Here is a 25,862-nt window from a genome sequence, read left to right as displayed (position 1 = left end):
CAGTCGCTCGACCACTAAATCCAAGTTTTCTCACCTCCCGCCTTACTGTCGTAGTACTTGCAATGGATCCTGATGTTGTTTTGAATTCCTGGTTGAAGGTGTGGATAGATGTCTGTCTATTACATAGTACGTTCCTCTTCCTTCAACTGTCGGCGGTCTCTGTAGGTCAACAAAGGAAGTCGGCCTGTACGCTTTTGTGCTGTACGTGTCGCTTCACGTTTCCACTTCACTATCTCATCGGAAACAGTGGAGCTAGGGATGTTTAGGAGTGTGGAAATCTCGCGTTCAGACGTATGACACAAGTGACACGGTATCACCTGACCACGTTCTAAGTCCATGAGTTCCGTTGAGTGCCTCATTCTGCTCTCTCGTGATGTCTAATAACTGCTGAGGTCGCTGATATGGAGTACCTGGCAGAAGGTGGCAGCACAATTCTCCTAATATGAGAAACGAATGTTTTCTGGGGGGGGGGGGGGGGGGGGGGGGAAGGGGGGGGGAGGGTGCCTGGATGCTTTTGATCACTTAGTGTATGAATCATTTCATGGTTTCTGAATTTATCGAAGTAGCATTTAGGCCACCAGCCACCTACATGGTTGTCAGCCAAAGATTATCAAGAAGTGGTTATGATAAAATGTTAGATTTGATTCTGGTGTGTTTAATACCCCCACACATGCGAAATTCTGAAGTAATCCGTGTACTCTGAATTTATTTAGAGTACACTGCAGTTTGGTCATCAGCCAGCCACATAGTTGTCCCTTGTAACCATTGCAGAGTATATAACATGGCCATGTCTATCTGTGAAACATTCCCTACAATTAACGATTTTTATATTTTTGTGCCCTTGTATCTGTTGGTTGTCAACTCCACTAGTCCACCTACACTTACCTTACTGGTTCTCTCCATCGTACGATTTTGACGATTATTTAGCGAGTTATATTAGGATTGATGAGATCCTGCAGAGATTAAAGTATGAATGATTCGAACATACCCCTTCTGATCACTACTTGAACCTTCGATCCCCACATAGCAAACTGTATTAGATTATTTTACTTACAATATTTCGATATTTTATACGTATCTTGTTCGTAAGTGCTCATTTAGAATGAGATATGGTATAGTTGCTTTCATAAGCCTTAGCCTGGCATCGTATCCTACAAATATTTCAGTATTGATGATAACAAATAAAGTAATATCTTGATCAGTAAATATTGAGATGACTAATGATAGCCACCTAGTTCATAAGCCCCTTCCCACCCATTCACTTCTCACCGCCCCTCCCCCCCCTCCAACTAAGACTTATTAACTCAATAAGAGTTTTGAGTATACTCGATCACACAGAGTATTGCACTGTTAGCGACGCTATTTTTCCCCACATCCTGCATATCCATACAGTAATCGGTAAATTCCTATTGTCATTATCGGAAGTAGATCTGCTATTAAGTATTTGGCAAATTACATAGCGTATTACGTAACATGTGTCTGACATGCAGGGAGGCGAACTTGATGGGCGTGATTGAGACTTGACTACGAGAGACGGTTACAGAACGTCAAACAAAATTTAAAGAGAACACTGTCAGCTTTCGCCAAATAAGACCCTCTGATATTGTAGTCGTAGGATGCAACATTTTGGTGTTTTGTGAAGTGCACAATTTTACATCACTAATCATGTAAAGCAAACTGCCGACCTTTAGCTTTTTTCAGGCAGATTTCATTACGGGCTATTGAATTACCTGCGAAAAGTCTAAGGTTACTATTAATATTTTCTTCAAAGTCATTAATCCTCCGTCGCTCGCGCGGATGACACTCGTCATTCACAAGAATTTCCCCCTCAATTTTGCCTAACAGGGCAAGATTGAGATGGCGCCATTTTCAGTACCTTTCTGTTATCTCTCCAGCAGTCAGCTCCAATCATTGTTGGCTTTCAGTTACTAAAGATACATTGTTTATGAAACATTATTATAGTCTGGAGGATAGCAGTCATCCGCGCGAGCCCTTCTGCCACAATCTGTATTACTTTATTGCTTTCCTATATTCAATCGATCTTTCATGTGCGTAAAGTTGGACTTATTGAAACTGACTGCAGTTACCTTCCGTGTTACCTAGTATTCTCTTTATTTGTAGATTGTGGAAGAAATGTCAAAAGCAAGAAAACCTCTGACAGACTTTAATAGAGATCTTAATGGTATGGTTGGAATGGTTCAATGAGCTGAGTGATAAAGATGCTCACAGTGATAGTGCTGACTCAGAGACTGAGGACTGTGTTCATGAAAGCTGTCATGATTCAGAAACAGGACAAGAAGTGCCAGAGAATGATGAACATGAGTCACAGGAAGAAGTAACTCAAGAGGATTCTTTTCTTTTAGGGAAAGATGGAATAACTAAACATGCCCTACTATATCCATCAGATAAGTTGGTGGTATCTTCTCTAGGGAAAGGGATGCCAAAGAAACAGATGCGATAGATATCAGAGTTTTCATTGGTTTGTTATATCTGTGTGGATCTTTGAGATGTTCTAGCAAGAGTATATCGAAATTGTGGGATAACTCAAAGGGAAAGGGAGTTGAATCACGTTATATATGCATAAGCTAAAACCGATTCAGGTTTCTGTCGAGATATCTTAGGTGTGATAATATCCGTGATAGAGGTGTTCGCGGAGAGACTGACAAGCTGGCTCCTATCAGAGAGGTACTTGAACTATTCACGAACAATTACGAAAAATATTTTTCACCTAGTGAATATCTTACTGTTGACGAACAGCTTTTGGCATTTAGAGGAAACTGCCCATTCCATTAAGGCAATATGTCCCTAGCAAACCAGCAAAGTACGGGTTAAAAGTGTTTGCTTTGGTTGATGTAAAAACAGCTTACACTTTGAATTCAGAACCGTACGTCGGTAAGCAACCAGACGGACCATGTAATGCCAGTAATTCAGGTGAAGATATTGTCCTTCGAATGGTCGAACTGTTTCAAACGATAGAATATATTATACTGTGTACGAATATTAAATGTATTATATTTAGATTTAGTAAAAAATCATAAAATCAGTCATAAAGACCGTTCAAGGTATACAAAGAGACCGCTTGCTTTGTGGATGACACCTGTCATCCGCCCGAGTTACCATGACACGAATTTTCGCGCGAGTAACAGAGGGTTAATAAGTAACATGAACAAAATGGGTCCACTTACATATCCATGGGCAGCCCTGAAGTTAATTCTATATTTCTCAATGATTCTGCATCGAAGATAGCATGTGCAACGTGCTCCCTACGAAGAAATCCTGAAAGCGGGCACCGACTTTGTGTGCAATGATGCAACATCCGCTATTGTGTGGAAGAATCTCCATAACTTCATAGTCAGAAATGAAAAATTAGAAACTGTCTTTCCTGAAGAACTGAACGAATGCTTTTAGCAACAGTTAGCTTCTATGTTGCAAAAAAAACTACAGCTCTCAATCTCTATACTACATAACTAACCCCGACACTTCCCACCTAAAGTGCACTACATGAGAAATGAGGTAAAGCACCCACATGAGGAGGAGCAAATTGAATGAAACTTCACGGATTGATATGGTATGTGATGTTATTTTTAGTGATTACGAAATAGAGCCCTATTTACTGACAACTTAGCAGTGTGAGGCCACTTAACAGTGTGACTCGGTTGGGAAGGGTGTTTTAGTCAGGCGATGAAAGTCATGAAATACCTCCTACTATCGTGTAGGACTCCCTTTTGCCAGGCATAGTGCAGCGATTCGACGTAGCGTGGACTCAACGAATCGTTAAAAGTCCCCTGCAGGTATATTGAGCCGCGCTGTCTCTATAGCCGTCCATGACTGCGAAAGTTCTGCCGGTGAAGTATTTTGTGAGAAAATCACCTCTCTATTATGTCCCATAAATGTTTGATCGGATTCGTGTCGGCCGATCAGGGTGGCCAAATCATTTGCTCGGACTGTTCAGAATATTCTCCAAATCAACTGCGAGCGATTGTGGCCCAGTGACATGGTGCATTGTCATTCATAAAAATTCGATTGTCGTTTGGGAATGGCTGCAAATAGTATCCAAGTAGCCCATCATAACCATTTCTAGTCAATGATCTTTGTAGGCACAGCTCACACCGTTATGGAGCCACTTTGATCCATGGCTTCTTGGTGTCTGTGCCACATCGAACCCTTCATCAGCTCTTACCAACTGAAATCGGGACTCCTCTGGCCAAGCTACGGTTTTCGAGTCGTCTACGGTCCAACCGATACGGTTGCGGGCCCAGGAGAGGCGCTGCAAGAACTTAGAACTACTTAAACCTAACTAACCTAAGGACATCACACACATCCATACCCGAGGCAGGATTCGAACCTGCGACCGTAGCAGCAGCGCGGCTCCGGACTGGAGCGCCTAGAACCGCACGGTCACCGCGGCCGGCGTAGTTTAAGACTATCTGCATGTACGAGTTATTTGTCTTCGTTGCTCTACTTTTGAGGAGCGAACATTAACCATGGCTTTTTCTGCTACTGCTACCACTGATTTCTCTTTTTACATAATAGTTATTTCTGAATTAGATACAAGATCACTTATAACATGCTGGTCGTAGCAGATGTAATGCAAATTATGCAGAATGTCTTTGTTAGATTTAAGTGTGGGCCTCATGGACCTGACTTAGTCAAGATAAGTAACTAAAGAAACGAAAATTTCCATAAGTGCTCCCTTTCTAAATGGGGAATTTTCTGATGACATTCATCTACCTTACCAAAAGACAGGTGGATGCATTTCATCATCCTTATCGAAGGTACATGTAGCGAAGAAATTGTGTCCGAATATGGGTATTATGAAGCGACTGAATGCTTTAGCTGATACGGGCATGGGTGGGGCTGTTTATGGCGCACAAATCAGATAACAGAAAAATTTTTGTGCGTTTTAACATCGTAGTTGCAAGTACGTTAGTTATAAAGAGAGCAGGAGATCTGTTAAGATGATGCGTTTTTAATCTCCTGGGTATAAACTATCGGATAAACGAAACAGTTGTTTTAAACCAACCTTTAACTTCCTTTTTTTTAGTGTACATCTGACTTCCCGTACAGGAGCTACGTGCCATACTACCTAAATGTTATGGAAATGATTCTGTAAATGGGTGGAAGTTTCACACTCCTTTTTGAACCTCAAGCATATCCTTCAATAATACTATTGACGACAATGACTGGAAACAGAAACAACATATATCTTGGCGAAACATTCCCGCGCGATCCAAAGTGGAATGACCACATTCAACAAACGGTAGGAAAGTAATTGGTGTATCAGAAATACTTCCACCAGGCACTGTAAGGTTCCTTGTAAAGAATGGAAGTATATGTATTCTTAAAGGAGGAATTACGGCTAAAGAGTTCAATAGAGTCATTAATAAGACACGTATCCGAGAAAGGTGCAGTTATAGTCACATTCATTAACACGAAATAGAAAAGGTAAATCTTTTCTTAACGTGGTGGTATTATGACGTCATTTATTTCTGATTACTCGCAGGTGTCTCTACTAAGCCATTATCTAGCACGTAAGCTATCTGTAACAAAGCTTTGTGAAAATTACACCGAGTCCAGTGCAGAGGTTATTTTATGACATGACTAGTAATCAATGGTATATCCAGCAATATAAATACAACATAAAGCCGTCAACACATTGAAACTAAATAGCACTGACCGATACATTTCAAAAGACGTTAACATACAAACAGTCTCTTTTTCTACTGTAAACTCTAATTGCCATTTGTTGGGAGCTGAATTCTGTAAAACACATAAAATGTATTGCTGAATATGAACGAATGCTAGAAATACACAGAAAATGTACAGTTGGTATTTGCCTTTGGCGCTAACAACTGAGAGAATGATCGAGAGCTTATCGACGTCTTCTTGCAACTGCTCAAATCCGTCTGCGTGATTTAGCAGGGTCTTCTTGCAGTGCATATGCTCTCCGAGGGACCATTTATGGTCCTTTGTCATAATAAAAGGGATTTCCCTATCTCAGAAAAAATTCTCCTGAGCTTCTGTAATGGTTTGGGCGATTGACGACAGCCCTTTAACGCGACATTATTGTGGTTAATGTAGCGTAGCTCAATAGATCACATTATGAGAACCTCAGGGAGCGCGATTCGCACGATTTCAGCGCCCGGCAAGTACATTCGGTAACGACGGCAGAAAATGGAGAATGATTTACGCGTCGTGAACGACAGGCTTCTGAATGTTGGAATTCACCTACCTGTGGATGCCTTAAGAACGAATATGACAAGACAAAAAATTGTTTTATGGAAAAATATTCTTTTTTAGCCTGTGGTTTCTGTAATATCTAATCTCGACTGAACATTATACGGTAACAAATAACAAATTCTTTTACGCTTTTTGGTAAGATTAATAGATGTTTATTACGAACGCTTGATGAGAAGACAATATACTGCTCCAGCTGAATCGCAGAGAAAACTTTTTCTTTCAAAAGCATTAGTTCTCTAGCTTACTGTTCATCGTCATTCATCTGATATAGTGCCTCGCCTCCCCCCCCCCCCTCCCCCTCGTCAACACACATAGCAACACGTTTCAGAACTTTACGTGATTGTTCCTTGACACATTTAACTTCATTTTCACTTGTGCGTGGGAGACCATATTCTTAGTACATGCCGTAACTTAAACTGCTTTCTATGCACCACCGTACAGTTACTTACTTTAAAATTTCATATTAGGCATAGCCACTTAATCCTAAGTAGCAATCTATGCTTAAACATAAGCAGCTATTCTATCATTACGTTGTGCAATATTGACAAGGTGTATTTGTGGGCAATAAATAGAATGCGTTTAAGTATTCTGATAGACAGGTTGAGAGGACACCAAGGTAGGAGAAGCGTCTTACTTTATACGTAACGGAGCAAAGGAGCTACCCTTCAGACAAGCATCAAGACGTGCATCGATGACGACCTTTCTTCAATTGCAATACTACCAGAGGGTTATAAAGCCTATGTTCAGCTAAGTAATTTAGAAGTGATATACAAATAGGATACTTTAAACGAGTAACGCAGTAATACTTGCGAAAACTGTATGATGAGGAAAGATTCTCCAAATAAATCCACGCTTAAATGTTATCTAGAACCCTGTACCAGGGATATGTAATTGATACTGAAGACAGATAGCGTACATGAAAGACTGTAACGCCCTTTGCAGGTGACTGCAAAGGATGTAGCCAAGCTCAGTACATGAAGTGTCACAAAACCCAGAGGAAACTTGAAAGAAATAAATATGCCTCGTTATCAAAAATCTCAGTATCACGATGTGACTTCCACAGGGAAAATGGATTGTCACAGCGAGTCGTTTCGGCTCCACAACATCATGCTATTACGTGTAATAAGCCTGTATCCTCCGTCGTTGATATATCTCTTATCTACATCTAAGTATATACTCCGCAAGCCGCCGTACGGTGCATGGCGGAGGGTACGCTGTACCATTACCAGTCGTTTCCTTTCCTGTTTCACTCGAAAATAGAGCGATTGAAAAATGACTGTCTATATGCCTCCGTATGAACTCTACTTTCTCGTATCCTATCTTAGTGCTCCCTACGCGCAACGTATGTTGGCGGCAGAAGAATTGTTCCACAGTCAGCTTCAAATGCCGGTCGCTAAATTTTCTCAATAGTGTATAGTATGTGATAAAAAGTATCCGGACACCCCCAAAACATACGTTTTTTATATCAGGTGCATTGTGCTGCCACCTACTGCCAGGTACTCCATATCAGCGACCTCAGTAGTCCTTAGACATCGTGAGAGAGCAGAATGGGTCGCTCCGTGGAACTCACGGACTTAAAACGTGGTCAGGTGATTGGGTGTCACTTGTGTTATGCGAGATTTCCACACTCCTAAACATCCCTAGGTCCTCTGTTTCCGATGTGATAGTGAAGCCAAACATGAAGGGACACATACAGCACAAAAGCGTACAGGCCGACCTCGTCTGTTGACTGACATAGACCGCCGACAGTTGAAGAGGGTCGTAACGTGTAATAGGCAGACATCTATTTAGACCGTCACACAGGAATTCAAAACATCAGGATCTATTGCAAGTACTACGACAGTTAGGCAGTACGTGAGAAAACTTGGATCTAATGGTCGAGTGGCTACTCATATGTCACACATCTCGCCGGTAAATGCCAAACGACGCCTCGCTTGGTGTAAGGGGCGACGATTGAATAATGAAAAAACGTTATGTGGAGTGACGAATCACGGTACACAATGTGGCGATCCGATGACAGTGTGTGGGCATGGCAAATGCCCAGTGAACGTCATCTGCCAGCGTGTGTAGTGCCAACAGTAAAACCCGGAGGCGGTGGTGTTATGGTGTGGTCGTCTTTCATGAAGGGGGCTTGCACTCCTTGTTGTTTTACGTGACACTATTGCAGCACACGCCTACATTGAAGTTTTAAGCACCTTCTTGCTTCCCAGTGTTGAAGAGCAATTTGGGGATGGTGACTGCATCTTTCAACACGATCGAGCAACTGTTCATAATGCACGGTCTTTGGCGGAGTGGTTACGCGACAATAACATCCTTATAATGAACTGACCTGCACAGAGTCCTAATCTGACTCCTATAGAACACTTTTGGGATGTTTTGGAATGCCTACTTCGTGCCAGGCCTCACCAACCGACATCAATACCTCTCCTTATTGCAGCACTCCATGAAGAATGGGCTTCCAGTCCCCAAGAATCCTTCCAGCACCTGATTGAAAGTGTGCCTGCGAGAGTGGAAACTGTCATCAAGGCTTAGGGTGGGCCAACACAATATTGAATTTCAGCATTACCGATGGAGGGCGCCACGAACTTGTAAATCTCATTTTCAGCCAGGTGTCCGGATATTTTTGATTACACAGTGTCCCTCGAAAAGGAGGTCGGTTTCCCTCCAGGTCTTCCCATTTGAGTTCCCGAAGCATCTCCGCAACACTTACGTGTTGTTCGAGCCTACCGGTAACAAATCTAGCAACACGCCTACGAGTTGCTTCGATGTTTTCCTTTAGACCGATCTGGTACTGATCCAAAACACTCGAGCCGTACTCAAGAATACGTCGCACCTACGTCCCATATGCGGTCTCCTTTGTAGGTGAACCACTCTTTCCTAAAATTCTCCCAATGAGCGGAAGTCGAACATTCGCCTTCCGTGTCACAGTTGTCATGTGCTCGTTCCATCCCATATCGCTTTGCAACGTTACGGTCAGGTATATAAACGACTTGATTGTGTTAAGCAGAACACTAGCATTACCGTATCCTAACATTACAGGTTTGATCTTCCTACTCATCCGCATTAACTTACATTTGTCCATGTTCAGGGCTAGCTGCCATTCATCACACGAATCAGAAATTTTGTCTAAGTCGTCTTGTATGTACTTACAGTCACTCAGCTTCGATACATTATTGTACACCAGTGCATGATTAGCAAACAATCACAGATTGCTGCCCTCCCTCACTGCCAAATTATTTATGAATATAGAGAACAACAGCGCTCCTATCACATTCCGTGGGGCACTACTGACGATAATCTTGTCGCTGATGAACACTCGCCGTCGAGGCTAACGTAATGGGCTCTATTATTTAAGAAGTCTTTCAAGCCACTCACATATTTTTGAACTTATTCCATATGCTCGTTAACAACCTGCAATGGGGCACCGTTTCAAATGCTTTCCGGAAATCTAGAAATATGGAATCTGCCTGTTGCCCTTCATCCATAGTTCGCAGTATGCCATGTGAGGAATGGGCAAGCTGAGTTTCACATGAGCGGTTTTTCCTTGTGACATGTGTCCTAAGTTTACAGTTCAGCTAAATCGCAGATTATGTATTTTGTTACTGCAGCTACCGCTAGTGTAGCCGAATGCTGGATTTTCCCACTGACATTGCGTTGTTATACAGTGGCAGTTGTTGCTTTGTGCGTGCACTTAGTGTGGCAACACAGAAACGGGTGGACAGTACTGAGTCGGCACAGGACGGTCGCGCTCGCTCGTATGTTTTCGGGCTAGTTAACCGTGCCGTGTTCTGATAGTCTAAAGGCTTCAGTGTGATGTGATGAATGCCTTATTATGACATGTGGAACTTCGATAAAATTGAGTGTATTTAAGTTGGTTCTGAAATGAGTTATCGCTTTCATAAATCCACAATGTTTGATCTATCTTAACAGTTAGCAGCAGAGCCTTTCATTTTCTACTTCTTAAAAGTTACCAGCAAAAGAAAACGTGTAATAAAACTAACGAGATAAAGAGGAAGGAAGCACCATCGTTTAATATAGGACACCAGCTAGTCGTGTTATACACGGACATCTGCGGTAATTTTCGGATCCAGAGCCCGATAGCCAGCGTCAACGTATGGTGACTGAATTTTGAATTTTCAGTGGCGCCTTGGTGTTTCAAGTAACGTTGGACAGGGAAAAAGATATAGACAGTGAACTGTTACTTTGATTATAAATTACGTGTGCGATATACGTATCTGAATAACAGTCGGAGAGAAGATCATAACGTAATCAATGGCGAGGATAGTGTTAATCAGGACAGTGGTTATATGGATTCCATTAATGAATCAGAATTAATTAACGGAATCCAAATTGTAAAGACTGTTGGAAACGATAGTTCAAAGCAGACCTAGAACCGCGAGAGGCAGCGATAGACAAGCAGCGCGTTGGTAATCCAGGAAGAGATTATGTATTAATGCAAATTTTGCAAACATTAGATAAAAAAACAAGATGAGAATGATAAAAAGTTAAGAGATTTGAAGGCAGATGATCAAAATTTGTACTAGATAGTACTAAGCAACAACTGAGCGCCAATATGGGAAAAATACTCAATGAGCTTAGTCAAAAATTGAAAAGAGATTTGAACAAAATTTTGGATCAAAATGTAGTATATGTTTGTAATAAGACACAGTTTCAGTTCAATAAATCACGGAAGCATGTAGCACCCGGTGTGCAACAGTCTGAATATATGTGTGAGGTTAAGTCACATTGTCGGAAGACAGAAGCAGAAGCCCAAGTAAATTTACAATAGGAAACTGTGAAACAACTTCTACTTGACATTGCATTAAAAATAGTGAGGTAGTTTGTGATAAAGAAGCGTGCGAACAGAACAAAAAATCAGAGGTACAGGAATTGGAAGAACCAATGGATGATGTAAAAATTTGCAACACGCAGGTCACTATGAACAGGAAGTAGAAATGCTAATGCAAGACAATCGCTGGGAGGGCTGCTGCACTAATTTTATCGTCGGTAGTGAGCTCAGTCAGTGACGGTTTAAGGACTTTGGCCAGCACGTAAAATTACACCCAGTTACTTTTCCTAAAACAATGTAGAACTTCTTTCGCACAAATTCAGAATGAGTCAGGAAAAATTGATATTTATACACGGCACATAGTCACAGGTGGTCGAACGTGGGGAAACTTTGTATCTGACCAATATACTCCATTTGCAGACTTCGAAAACACTTTCATTCACAAGTATTGGTCGCGAGAGAAACAACGAAGCATCAAAGAGAAGTTATTTTCTTTGCACAATTGCGACCGCAACGATGGGTCGGTGTGAAATTTCCCGGAAAATCATTGGATACTGAATAGTTATCTGGACGGTCCCATGAGCTACGATTATATAATTATAATTTTGATAAAAAGTTTGTTATGGAAAGTAAGAAAACATTTAGCTTCGTGACCATCGATGATTTCGATGAACTTTTAGGAGCTGTTGATGATTTAAAAGAGATCGACAATGAAGCAGCACCAGGTGAATCGAAGTGCAGCACGTCGCAATCAACATATTCAGCTATGCAAAGCACCGCATGAAGCTAATTTTGGGCGCCAGCCGAGGAGTCAACACAACGATAATCTGCCGAGATACAGTGATGCATGAAGGCATGAACAGTCGCAGATTTACGCACCCGGAGATGATTAATGTAGAAATGACGAGAAGATGGAACCAGCAGATCGTAGAAAACAGAAGATTTCGAGATCGTTCGTCTGTCTCTCCACGATACGGCTGACAGACACCGAGAAAAGAAGCGGACGCCGGGAAACTAGAAGTAATTAAACGTTAAAACAGAATTGTGATGGAAAGACGTACAAAATGTTAATGACGCTTTAATTCTAGCAGCATTTCAAGATTCAGTAAGTAATGCTACTGAAAGCTACTGAAATCTCCCAGAATTTATACAAACAGCTTCGGGAAACAGAAGAGATACCGGTATTTCCGTAAATATTGTGTACATATAATTCTAGCAGGTGGTCATAAAAGTCGCGCTGTTACTAGGCAAGCGCTCTTTAAGTATTGTACATTAAAAAGATACTTCGATGAGACTGCAGTGATCATTGACTCTTTAACTGTGCACTGGATTTTTGATGATGACTGGTTGACTGAGAGATGATGTAGAATTGATTTTGGGAGACAGTGTTTAAGTACTTTTGATAGTTACGGAGATTTGGGAGTTAATTTTGTCGGATTTGTTGGAGAAGAAGAAGTTTCTGCGGGTTTAGGAGTTGGGAGTTTTATGAAAAAGATAGGTAATGGGATCGGAGCACCATGTGTCCACATTTTGAGAAGCAGACGTTCGACAAATCACGTAAAAAATTCAGGAAAAGATCGATGAACTGAATAATTCCCGACATCCTTTATAGAAGAATTCGCAAACATTTTATGTATGCACATGGAGATATTTTCAAGAAAAACTGGACCGATGAAAGAACATCAATGTCAAATTAAGATGCAACTATACGAATTGTTGACAATGAAATCATATCGTGTACTGCTAGCTAGAAGAAAACCCGTAGGAAAGGAAATCAAGTATATGATAGAAGGTGATACAATTGAGAAATCAGACAGTGAATACTGGAATCCGATATTTGCAGTAACTAAAAAAAGATTTGCTTCAGTAGAATCAGATCGAAAAATAGAAGACATTTTGCAGAAATTCAGTGTCAGTTGTTATCTTTGTAGTTTGGTTATGTGTCTGGATATGTCAAGTAGCTATTGGCACCCGCAACTGGGGGAGAGAAGCTGTTCTTTCACCACATTCTTGTACAATGGACGTTACAACCTTTCAAGCCGATGCTGTTAGGATTAAACATTTCATCAGCAGCATTTGCTCAAGGTATCGACGAGATTCTTGGGAAGAAACTTTTTGAGAACGTAATACTACAAGTAAACGATATTTTGATAGCATTTACGTCATGGGGAGAACACAGAGATGTGCTGGATAAAGTGTGACTACATTTAAATTGGGTGGAATCCCTCTCAGCCTGCAAAAATTAGAACTCGTGAGGAAGAATGTGCTACAATATTTAGGACTTGTCATTTGCCAGTAGGTATTGAGCCAGATCCGAAAAAATTAGAAGCAATTCAAAATTTTCCGGAACCAATCTGTGAAAAACAACTTCAGTCATATATAGGATTCTGTGGATAGTACTGGCATCTTCTACATCACCTGCATTATTGGAATTAATTCAAAATAATTCAGTTTGGACATGAGGGACGATAACAGGATGCTTTCGATGAAATCAAGAAGCAATTCATAGAAGCTTCACTATTACAACTGGCTTATCATAATAAAGCATTTTATATACGCGGCTGATGACAGTGTCTTTAGACGAGCACTTTTATACTAAATAGTCAGTGAGAACGGTCAGGAACAACACCATAAGATGGTGTTCACAAGGCGAGTTTTGTCATTGTGAGAAAGGAGATACAGCATGATAGAGTGCGAAGTTTGATGCTTCTATCAGTTTCGTTATTTTCTGCTCACACAGCATCTCATTGCGGAGATAGATCCATGGCCACTGTACTTCTTACTTCAGTGTGAGTTGATGCATAATCGACTCGCTGGTTGGGCCTTCGTCCTCCAGGAATTTAGTTTTGAAATCCAATACATTCCCAGCAAAACAAATGTGGTACCAAAAGTTTTTGACACGTCTTCCACAGTTGTTACAAGATTTTTGCACCGAGAAGCATGTGTATGAGAGGTCAAGCTCAATATTATAAGAGACGTGGTTGGAGAGTCAAAAATTCGCAGGTATACGTAACATCAAAACAGAGCTGCAAGCAGATGAAATATTAAAATTTGTCAAAACAATCTTTCAAGATGAAACGGAGACTAAAATTCCGTATGACGTCATCTACCGCAGAACAGACTAGAATCATGGAGACCTTGCGTACCAAAACACAATGATGACGATCTGATTAAATGTATTCATACCAGTTTCACAAATTTTGGTCCCAAGAAGTGTTTACAACAACTTCAGAAACAGGTAATCTTAGATCACACGTCTCAGTAACTATGAAGAATTGTAAAAGAATGTGGCTTTTGTCAACGAGCCAAAAGTGCACCATAAAGAATTAAGGCACAATATTCTCCTAGAAACAGTAAGGAAAAACATCACTTTGGACCTCAATAGGCCTATTCCGATGTCTTGTGGAAAATCTCCACTATCTTAGTAGTGTTTGTTGGATGTATTTTCAAATTTTGTTCACTGCTTGCCGCTGAGACAAGTTGATAGAAAAATCATAGATAAAAAATTAAAGAAAGGTATCATTCTGAATATCATTTGCCCATAACGTATCCCTTCAGAATGAACCACAATTTCTTTCTAAAATGTGGAACTCATTCATTGAAGAGGAGGAGATATGTCAAATAACAATGTATGTATCATCCAGCATCTAATCCAGCTGTGTGTGTATTACTGGAGCTTGACAGACTGTTTCAAGCATACTGAAAAAGAAATGTAAGGTCTGGGTTAATAACTTGTCCGGTTTTGAAGATTTGATGAACATTTTAGCTCATGATAGTAGTGTTCTGCCACCTTGTAAGGTTTTCCGTAGAAAGAGCCGGACAACATTTTCTTCGGGATTATTTATTTTCCATCGCGAACTGTGTTGACAGCCAAAGAGAGACAATGAGTGGTGTTACAGTAGATGTAGAAGCTACCACTGGCTAGAAAATTGAAACACGACCAGTTAGTGAAAACCATTGTGTATAAATCTGATAAATTCGCTTTTGAAGTCTTGGAGGGCAAAGGACGAAATTAAGAAATTTAGAATTCAAACGATAGTATAGCCAAATTCCTGTTTAACAGAAAGACATAATGGCGCATAATATTTTGAATTTCGTCGTATGGGGACCATTAAGGTGTACCATTAGTGAACAGAAAAAACAGAAAATGAATAGTGCTATAGGAATGAAATTTTCATTTTGTGCTTTTACTAGGATGTGATTGTCTAGTTGAGTGTTCTTTCCCGTAATGTAGCACAACGAACTGATTAAGCATGCTCCCTGTGATCAGTGAACTACGGTGTAAATATGTTTGTGTTCAGAGAAATTCTTTTGCGGAAAACAGTATGTAGTAAACTGAGTGATGTATATAAAATTAGACCTTTGTACTAATTTACATGCGACTATTACGCATGTGTTTTATGATGTGACGGAACTAGTTTTGTCTCGGGAGTGATTCTGTTCTTTCTCATTCACGATGCCACGGCAGATATAGATCACCACCATGCCACGGCAACATGATCCATTGCAGACAACCGATTCGTGGAAGTAGCCCTACATGCTTTCACGCAATCCCAGCGATCGACTTACCTTCTGCCAAGGGGCGTTGCCGGTCAAAGTTGCGAGGACCATGCAGTGCAGTTGTCTGCCTACTTTAAGTGGTATGGAATTGATACTTATGTCAACAAAGCCGCACAGAGCGGAGCGACAGATCTTCAGTTGCTGATTTGGTTCTTTATAAATCACAATATCCCCTAGTGCAGTGATTGATAAAGATGACATAGCGCAACTCCAGGTATGTTTACATCTGGATATTTCGAATTCAGAGGTAGCCACGTCAACTGTGGGTCACAGATCTAGCTCTGCAGCCTTCTATTGTCCTCCTTAGTTTCCAAACCTTATAGCTGTTACCATTTCTGTATTTCACTTCCGAACAGTACGTATTTTGTGTACACAGTTACGCGATTATGTAAGTAGTTGCTGTTTGTCTTTCACAATAGTACAAATTAGAGGAGTTGTCCAATTCATTATACATTGTTTTGAACATAATGAAGCTTGTTTACAGACACACTAGCAAGACAGACCAGGGTGTGCTGATTTAATTTCTTCTGTAAAGGATATTAATTGCTATAAGTAAATAGTTGTTTAGTTGTTGTACACATTTAATTATATTGATAACATAATTTCTTATTTTTCTGAAGAAAGAGGGATTTAGGTGATACAGTTCTAATATTGGACACATACTATTTTGTTTTGTATTTTTTGTTACTTTTTCAGTCATATTTTCATGTATACCTACGTTAGAGATTTTTCTTTTCTGTCATATGTACTTATTCTTTAAGTTCTGTTTACGTCTGGTGACTGTTAAGTTCATGTAATTCATGTGCTTATTAATTTATCATTCTGTAGTATTTAACCATTGATTCCTTTCAATCTGCTGGGGCCCTTCTTTTCTAGTTAATTTCACACTGGAACTTTATGTTGCCATAAATATCCAGACTAAATTTAGTTTTTTAGGTCCAGGGTGTGTGAGGATCCTATATCCCCGCAAGGCTACCGTTGGTTTAGCCAAATTCAGCACTGGCTCGTTGACATTCCGTTTTTATGCAGTGACTGTTGTTGCTTAGCATGGCAACACAGTAGTCAGTGGACAATTGCGGTATTGAGTCGGCATTTGGTAGCTGAGCTCACTATCATGTTTTCGGGCTGTTTATCCGTGCCAAGTGGGATCTGCCTAAAACAGGGTGTAGTTAAGTTGGTTTCGAAATGAGCTAGCATTAACCCAGTCAAAACTTTCATTGCCTAGTTCCTAAAAGTTAATAGAAAAATGAAACATTTAACCAAGTTACTTACGTAATGACGAGGGAAGCAACGTCATTTAATATAACACACCAACTATTGGTACCATATACAGTAGTGATTGATGCGTGGGGTCAGTGTACAGAAGAGTGTTGTACACTGAGACGTACGTACACTGGAGTCAACAAAATGACTACAGAATAGATGAGGAGTGAATGGCCCTCATCTTGCACGTAGAGACTTAACAGAGTATATATTTTCATTCATAATGTCGTTTTGATGCTGGTGCATTGCTCTATATTCGGACCTGTGTGCATCGACTGTGTGGAGTGGACTGATGGAACTCATGCCACTGGGTCGACTTCGTTTACCCAGGAACCACAAGTACCTCAGGGAGTAATGACCATGTTAATGCCGTGATGACCGAACTGTCAGGCTGCACTGTTGAGTGGCATAGCAAACAAACACCAAACGTGGCACACTGGACTCGCATTCGGGAGGACGAAGGTTCAATCCCGTCTCTAGCCATCCTGATTTAGGTTTTCCGTGATTTCCCTAAATCGTTTCAGGCAAATGCCGGGATGGTTCCTTTGAAAGGGCACGGCCGATTTCCTTCCCAATCCTTCCCTAACCCGAGCTTGCGCTCCGTCTCTAATCACCTCGTTGTTGACAGGACATTAAACACTAACCACCACCACCACCACCAAACGTGGCGGTTTCGGATGCTATTGATTTCAACTTGTGACACTGGATCCTGAATTTCTGTAGCCCTAAACATTTGTATATTTCCATGTATATTATCCCTTGTTAGTTGCTGGACAATGATGCAGTAGCTATAGCGATCCTACACAGCATTAACATATTTTCAATAGCACAGAAGGATATATGATTTCGATTCGTATACGAAATTTTGGGTAACGTATCGTTTGTAAAAGTTGCTAATTACGCAGCTCATTAACTGTACAAAGTGTCAACTGGGATTCGCCTCATTGCGCTCGTGAGTAAACCGAAGTACAGGTACTTCATTGTCGTTTTCTTTTGGAAGGTACTACATTCGTAAAAAGTTGCTTTCATAGTGTGGTGCAACATTTTGTTTGTTAACGATGATTAAGAATATCGAAATGAGGACAAAAGTGAAAAATTTGTGCCAAAACAGAGCCAACTGTCGTTTAATGCCGCCGCGACAGCCTCTAAATGTGTGTGTGAAATCTTATGTGACTTAACTGCTAAGGTCATCAGTCCCTAAGCTTACTCACTACTTAACCTAAATTATCCTAAGGACAAACAGACACACCAAGAACCGAGGGAGGACTCGAACCTCCGCCGGGACCAGCCGCACAGTCCATGGCTGCTTCGCCCGAGACCTCTCGGCTAATCCCGCGCGGCAAGCCTCTAAATTTTGTGTGTTCATGCACCAGGCTAAACAGAGTGTTAAAAAATTCCCGTTACAGACATGTAGAGGGGAGCGATTAGATAATATATTGAATTGGAACCCTTGCCCGGAATCGCACCGTTTCCGTGCTATAGCCATTTGTAAATATATTGGTAACGTGGCCACTTTTACAAGTAAACGATTAGGCGTAACCCAGCACACCATTTGTTTTAAAATTCCACTTATTAATAGTCAAAGAAATTGCTCGTGTACTCGTTTCGGCTTCTCTTCAACGTGATACAGTACGGTCTCTTCCAGTTTGAGTTTGCGGCGTCTCCATGGAGCATCACAGTCACGCCTGCTGGAGGTGAGGGTACTCCTTTTCGAAGTTGCTGTGGAATTGTGGCAAAAAGTATATGCGATGGAGTCGGACGTTGTGGAGAACGATATTGACAAAGGTGGCGAGCAGCTCTTCCATTATCGTGAGCTTTGCCTCTCCGTTCACACTCACAGACACGCGAATGAGGCTCAAACCAGGTCAGAGAGGTAGGATAGACGTGAAACGACGTCAGGACATCAGCCGATCCGCCGTAACCCCCACCCCCCCTCGCACTGCCACCGTGACTACCCTGTTGCATACCAACATAGCAAACATGTTTTCAAACAGCTGCAGCACGGAAACGGTACGTTTACGGACGTGGCTTCCAATTCTAAATAGTACTTACTCAAACCCCTCTACAAGCTCTAGAAGCCTGTATCGGCAATTTCCGAACACTATGTATTTAAAAACAATCTCAGATTTATTTTTCGTAATGCAGAGACATTTCTGTAGAGCCTGATTTTCAATGTCTGTACTCCCCTTAACAATCGGATTCTTTTAGAGAAAGTTTCTTCCTCAGAATTCAGAGCGTTTACCATTGAACTCGAGAATTACTACTGTTTAACCATCTATTTTGTTTCACAAAAAAAATCACCATCTATGTAAACTTCTTGAGTTGACATGCAGATCTGTTTACGCAATGCTTTTGCATTTTTCTGCTAGTGGTGAAACATCTGATTTCAAAGCCATTGTGCTAAGAGCAGACAAGTGTGTATATGATCAATTTGTGATGGATTTCATTTTGCATTGCTGTCGAAGGAGAACTTCCATTTCGTTAACATTTTTTGTTTGTCTCTATCATCAAATTATAAACGAAGCTGGTACCCGTTTCCTGGACATGGGTGCTCAAACCAAATTGCACACATCAAAAAAAGTTTTGCATTACCCTTTGGTTCTAGGCGCTACAGTCTGGAACCGCGCGACCGCTACGGTCGCAGGTTCGAATCCTGCCTCGGGCATGGATGTGTGTGATGTTCTTAGGTTAGTTAGGTTTAAGTAGTTCTAAGTTTGGGGGGACTGATGAACTCAGAAGTTAAGTCTCATAGTGCTCAGAGCCATTTGAACAATTTTTTTTTTTTGCATCACCCTTTTCCCAGAACTTCTGAAGATAGACGTTGACTCTAGATATTTTGTCACAGACACATTCCCTTTGACTGTTCGCAGATGTCACTAAACCCGCCCAAAGATGTAAACAACCATGCATGAGCAGCGCCTATTAGACAGAGGGGGTCCGACAGCCGATCAGTTCCAGTCATTCCAGCAGGAAGGAGGTACACGGCTCGTGTTGCCTGCAGTTCAACCATGCCTAGACGGTCAATACCGCGGGTCGATGGCGTCCGCATTCTTACTTTGCGCCAGGACGGGCTCTTAACAACGGAAGTGTCCAGGCGTCTCGGAGTGAACCAAAGCGATGTTGTTCGGACGTGGAGGAGATACAGAGAGAGACAGGAACCGTCGATGACATGCCTCGCTCGGGCTGCCCAAAGGCTACTACTGCAGTGGATAACTGCTACCTACGGATTATGGCTCAGAGGAACTCTGACAGAAACGCCACCATATTGAATAACGCTTTCGTGCAGTCACAGGTCGTCGTGTTACGACTCAAACTGTGCGCAGTAGGCTGCAAGATTCACAACTGGCGAGGTCCAGCTTTGCAACCGCGACACCATGCAGCGCGGTACAGATGAGCCCAAAAACATACTAAATGGTCCCCTCAGGATACACATCACGTTCTCTTCACCGATGAGTGTCGCATATGCCTTCAACCAGACAGTCGTTGGAGACGAGTTTGGTGGCAACCCGGTCAGGCTGAATGCCTTAGACGCACTGTCCAGCGAGTGCAGTAGGGTGGAAGTTCCCCGCTGTTTTGGGGTGGCATTACATGAGGCCGACGTACGACGCTGGTGGTAATGGAAGAGGCCGTAATGGCTGTACGATATGTGAATGCCATCCTCCGACCTATAATGCAACCATATCGGCAGCATAATGGCGAGGCATTCGTCTTCATGGACGACAATTGGCACCCCTATTGTGCACATCTTGTGAATGACTTCCTTCAGGATAAAGACATCGCTTGACTAGAGTGGTCAGAATGTTCTCCACACATGAACCCTACCGGACATGCCTGGGATTGATTTAAAAGGGATTTTTACGGACGACGCGACCCACCAACCATTCTGAGGGATCTACGCCGAATCTCCATTGAGGAGTGGAATAATCTGGACCAAGAGTACCTTGATGAACTAGTGGATATTGTGCCACGACGAATACAGGTATGCATCAATGCAAGAGGACGTGCTACTGGGTATTAGAGGTACTGGCATGTACAGAAATCTGTACCACCACCTCTGAAGGTCTCCCTGAATGGTGGTACAACATGCAATGTGTGGTTTTCAGCCGGCCGTTGTGGCCGAGCGGTTCTAGGCGCTTCAGTCTGGAACCGCGCGGCCGCTGTGGTCGCAGATTCGAATCCTGCCTCAGGCATAGATGTGTGTGATGTCCCTAGGTTAGTTAGGTCTGAGTAGTTCTAAGTTCTAGGGGACTGATAACCTCAGATGTTAAGTCCCATAGTGCTCAGATCCGTGTGAACCATTTTGTGGCTTTCATGAGCAATAAAAACGGCGGAAATGATGTTTTATGTTGATCTCTGTTCCAATTTTCTGTACAGGTTCCGGAACTCTCAGAATCGAGGTGATGCATATCTTTTTCTGATGTGTGTAAAATTGGTGCTCGAAGATGTTTCTCCGAGACTGTGAAAAACTCTGATATATTCCAACACTTTCGGGAAATTATCGTACTACATCGGATGACTAGTTTTTCTGTTTCTAGTTAGTATCTGTTGTACTGTATATAGTGACATTTATTTAAGTGCTTTATTTAAGTTTTTTTATACAGATGTCACCTCTTTACCTAATCTCAAAAAATGGTTCAAATGGCTCTGAGCACTATGCGACTTAACTTCTGAGGTCATCAGTCGCCTATAACTTAGAACTAATTAAACCTAACTAACCTAAGGACATCACACACATCCATGCCCGAGGCAGGATTCGAACCTGCGACCGTAGCGGTCACGCGGTTCCAGACTGAAGCGCCTTTAACCGCACGGCCACACCGGCCGGCTACCTAATCTCAATTGTACTATTGTCGACCTCGTAATCATTATGAAGATGCACGCTTCATCGTAGTTTCAGTTCTTATTAAGTTCACTTGCATTTAAGAATGCGTTTCTCCATTATTGTTGCATAATTTCCTCTCAACGTACTGATATAATCGCTCCTGACATAAGTGTCATAGATGTGACAGTTTTCAGTTGTGGTATGGGTCATCTGTTTCTTCATATAACGCCATTAAGAAACTTCGAAGAGTCATTTAAAATGACCCATCTCATCCTTTATTTGTCGCATTCTAGCTAGTTAGATGTTAATTACCTACTTAAATCGATAACTGACGTGACGATGAGAATTCGACAAATATTTTATTTGTTGCGGAACTTTTAACTTGTTGGCTATCTGTTCAGGTTTACTGTCAATCAGTCAGAAGCCCTCTTATCGTTTTCGAGCATTTACCGGTGTTTAATCTGTTGACGACCGTTGATATTATATGTTTGCACAGAGATTACGGCTGACACGCTTTTGGCGACGCTGAGCAATCAGACTGGAAAACGTGGCACTGATTGAAATGTCTCTAGATAGCTGCCACAGAAGTGTCCATAACATGAAATGGCACCGTGTACTTACAAGAAAAAAGATACGGTGACATTGGAGTAATATTTAACTTCGAGCCCAACTTCACTGGATAAACGTTCTGTGATCATGTCTTCGCTCTGAAACGATTCATACTACAAAATGGATAATACTTATTTTATACGTAACATACTGATATTACAACGTTAGCATCATAGAAGATACAGAAACTATATGTTTCTTTCCACGATCATGTCCCATACTCGAAAAACGCAACGAAAAGCAGGCAGGACAAATGTTCCGTAATACTTTTGTTAACCCAGTTTGTATGGTGCTGTACAGGTAGAACTCGCGTTGATGTGAGTAAATGTATTATGTAGAGGATGTAACAAAAGTCCATTGCAGAGGAAACTTTCCTCTCGTATCATCCAGGGCACAACAGCGATGTGTGTATGTATGTGAGGCTAAGCTGTTTGTTTGCGGAAGATAAGAGCTGATTTTGCTCCTTCTGCGTCCCGAGACAGCCAGAGGTCAGTGCGTGCCACGACGACAGCTGCTCACTTGTTTTATTCCAGAAGATCATATCTGCCTCCTGCAGTTTAAAAGCCGCTGAGAACACTGACCTTGGTGGCAGAGACTAATGAAGAAACTGAAGTTGCCAATCAAAAAACGCTGTTTAGCCGAAGGAAAAGAAGAAGATAAACTGTCAGTATGTTAACTAGATGTCGAAACGATACAAGTATTCCCAGTTTAAAAAAAAATCCTAAGCGATTACATCAACTGAGATTCGATGCGTTTAACGTCCTAATACCTAACAGAAATGTCAATAATGAGTGCTTTACAATACCGGGCTGCATTAAAAACAGGAACTGCTGTCATCATAAATATCGGTTGTGCGTAGATGAAATGTGGTACGCCTTTACATACATTAATTTCAAAATTCGTTTAAGAGTTTAAGTACATACTGGTGTTTTTTTATCAGTCTTGTAGCATGGGCAAAAGGTACGTATACTCCCAACACCGTGCCTAGTTCTCGGGTATGGCGATACATTCGCTGTGTTGGTGTGGGTAATGTATCACCGTGAAGCCTTATAGCTGGGGAGATTCTGTATACTCACGTGGGTGCTTTCCTCCTCCCTCCATCTTCCCTCGTCCTCCTCCTCAAATCTCCCCAGCCCTCCCCTCCCATAGCTTTCCATGATTCAGCAAAGGGTACAGTGACATACACAAACATAAACATTAAATTTCCACCACATGACGGCTAAGCATTGACGCATGCGTTTCCACGTAAATTTTATTGCCTCTAGTCGTAAGATACTTGGAAATAAATTGTTTTGTGTGTAATGAACAATATCTTGCAAACGGTTTAAATAACACAGCCTTCTATGAAATACCAAATGTTTTTAATCCTTTTTTCATACAGCGGGTTTCGGTTTATTTCTTCGTGTATAAATTAAAAAGACGGCATACGGACGTACATTTCATAGTTGGAGAGTACGTCGTTTATGCCGGGATGTATTTGCTTTACTTGTGTTGTGTGATACAGTCTTAGACAATGTTATCATCGCACCTTTAACCTCTTTAGCAACAAGAAAAGGAATGTAGAAGAAGAGTAGCTCCACGAACAAAAAGAAATTATCAACGTGAGGTGTTCCGTTCAAGATGAGAGCTTGAGGCCTGAAATCTGCGAAAGAAAATCGAAATAACACCAGGAAGAAGAAGTGTTGCATAACCGATTTTGGACTCGTTTTCTGCACCTGGTGCTTTCAAGGGTTCCGGGTACATCGTCGCTAATTGCCACTGGACTCAGTGACAAACGGACCACATATAATTTCGTCTGGAGTAATTTAAGGTTTTGTTTTATTGATTTATTTTTTAAGCCTGTCATTCGTGTGACTGGTTTGTTGCCACCCGCCACGAATTCCTCTCTTGTGTCAATCTCTTCATCTCACAGTAGCTCTTTTACCCCACGTTCTCAGTTATTTGCTGGATGCATTACAATCATTGCCCTCCCTTTTAGTTTTTACTCTCTATGCCATGGAAGTTATTCCTTGATGTCTCAATGCATTTCCTACTTCATTTTATCTCATCTTCTCGTTTTTGTTTTCCATATGTTCCTTTCTTTGCCGACCCTGCCGAGAACCTCTGATGAGTACAACTAATTTTCAGCATCGTTCTACAGTACCATATCTCAAATTCTTTGATTCTACTTATACGGTTTTCCCGTAGTTCACAATTCTCGACAATGTAATGCTTGCTCCAAATCTAGATTCTCACAGATTCGTTGCTCAAATTTATAACTATTTTTGATAATTATAGATTCCTTTGGCTATGAATGCCCTCTTTGCCTGTAGTTGTCTTATTTTTATATCCTCCTTGCTTCGTCCGTCATATGTTATTTGGTTTCCAAGGCAAGAGAATTTCTTATTTTCGTCTACTGAAGATGGTAGAACTACACAAAACAATTTTCTGGAAGGACAGATACGTTCGAACAGGTAACAATATTTGTTTTTCAATCTGGAACCAGTTGGGATTAACGGAGGAGACAGAGGAGGTTCAGAGTCCGGGCCATAGCGTCGTAGAAAAGAGCAACAAACTGTATATGGAGATGCTATAGGATTGTCCTGCGTATTAAGGAGACACTTACTCTTAAAATTTTGATATATTACGTTTCAAGACAAGAGATCAATTCTTTTCTCTCACTTATATTTTGAGTAAAGATCGAGATAGCAAAATTAGAGACTTTATCACTTGCACCATGACGTATGTATAATGATTCTTTTAGTGCACCATTTTGTAAAGTATAAGGGGCAAGAAAACCATATTGATACACTACATAACATCCACACCAAACTATGGCCTTGTATGTGCAAGCGTAAGAGTGGATGTAGACTATTCTGTAAACATCAAGGTTTACACTCCGTTTAAAGTAGCCTAGAGCTATGGCAATGCTACACGTATTTAAAAAATGGTAAGCCATCAGTGGATCCGATACCGTTGTACGATTCTAGATGAGCCGGTAAGAAGACGACTAGGCTACATAGCTTCCAATGCCATCCGGCTTCTGTGTGCCACTGTGGTGTTCGTTCTAGCACGCTATTTGAGGACTTATTTACTTGAAGTGTAATCTCTAGCACTATTTGACGACTTGTTTACTTGAAGTGTGATCATGGCAGTGCGCGTTCGTACCTGCGGCAGGATGAGGCGGGGGGCGACAGTGCGGTGGCCCCTGTGCGCCATGGCGTGGGTGGCTGCGGGGACGGGGGTGGAGGCGTGGGTGGGGGCGGAGGCCCGCAGGCCGCCGGTGGCCGTGACCGCTCGCGCCGCTCTCCACATGGTGTCGCTGCTGTATCCGGCTGGCTACTGCCCGCTGGCTGACCCACTGCTGGACTCTGCGCCCCGGCGCCGCTTTTGTAGCGCGGACCCTTGAGCCGCGCTCGCTTATCAACGGCGGCACCGACCACTCACGGACGTACTCGGCCACTCTTCCTGCTATCGAAAGATGACACCACGATTCCCGTCCACTGACAGATGTGTATTCTTCATCCAGTACACTCCACACCGAAGACGTGTGGATTGAGTCCATATGCGTCCTGCGTACGCCTTACATTCCAATAACAG

The 25,862-nt window shown here is 41.8% G+C and overlaps 1 protein-coding gene across 1 annotated transcript in view; it reads right to left on the bottom strand.

The window, feature by feature from the left end:
• LOC124548628 (delta-1-pyrroline-5-carboxylate synthase) overlaps positions 1–25,613 on the bottom strand; it is a 201,280-nt gene extending 175,667 nt beyond the window's left edge. The window contains exon 1 of the mRNA XM_047125184.1: positions 25,431–25,613. Coding sequence (XP_046981140.1) covers positions 25,431–25,577 — 147 coding nt within the window. The 5' untranslated portion in view covers positions 25,578–25,613. The remainder of the gene's footprint in view (positions 1–25,430) is intronic.
• Between the last annotated feature and the right edge of the window lie 249 nt (positions 25,614–25,862).

This window comes from Schistocerca americana, chromosome 1 (genome assembly GCF_021461395.2).
Source record: "Schistocerca americana isolate TAMUIC-IGC-003095 chromosome 1, iqSchAmer2.1, whole genome shotgun sequence".
Lineage (NCBI taxonomy): Eukaryota > Metazoa > Arthropoda > Insecta > Orthoptera > Acrididae > Schistocerca > Schistocerca americana.
This window is presented reverse-complemented; position numbering and strand designations above follow the sequence as displayed.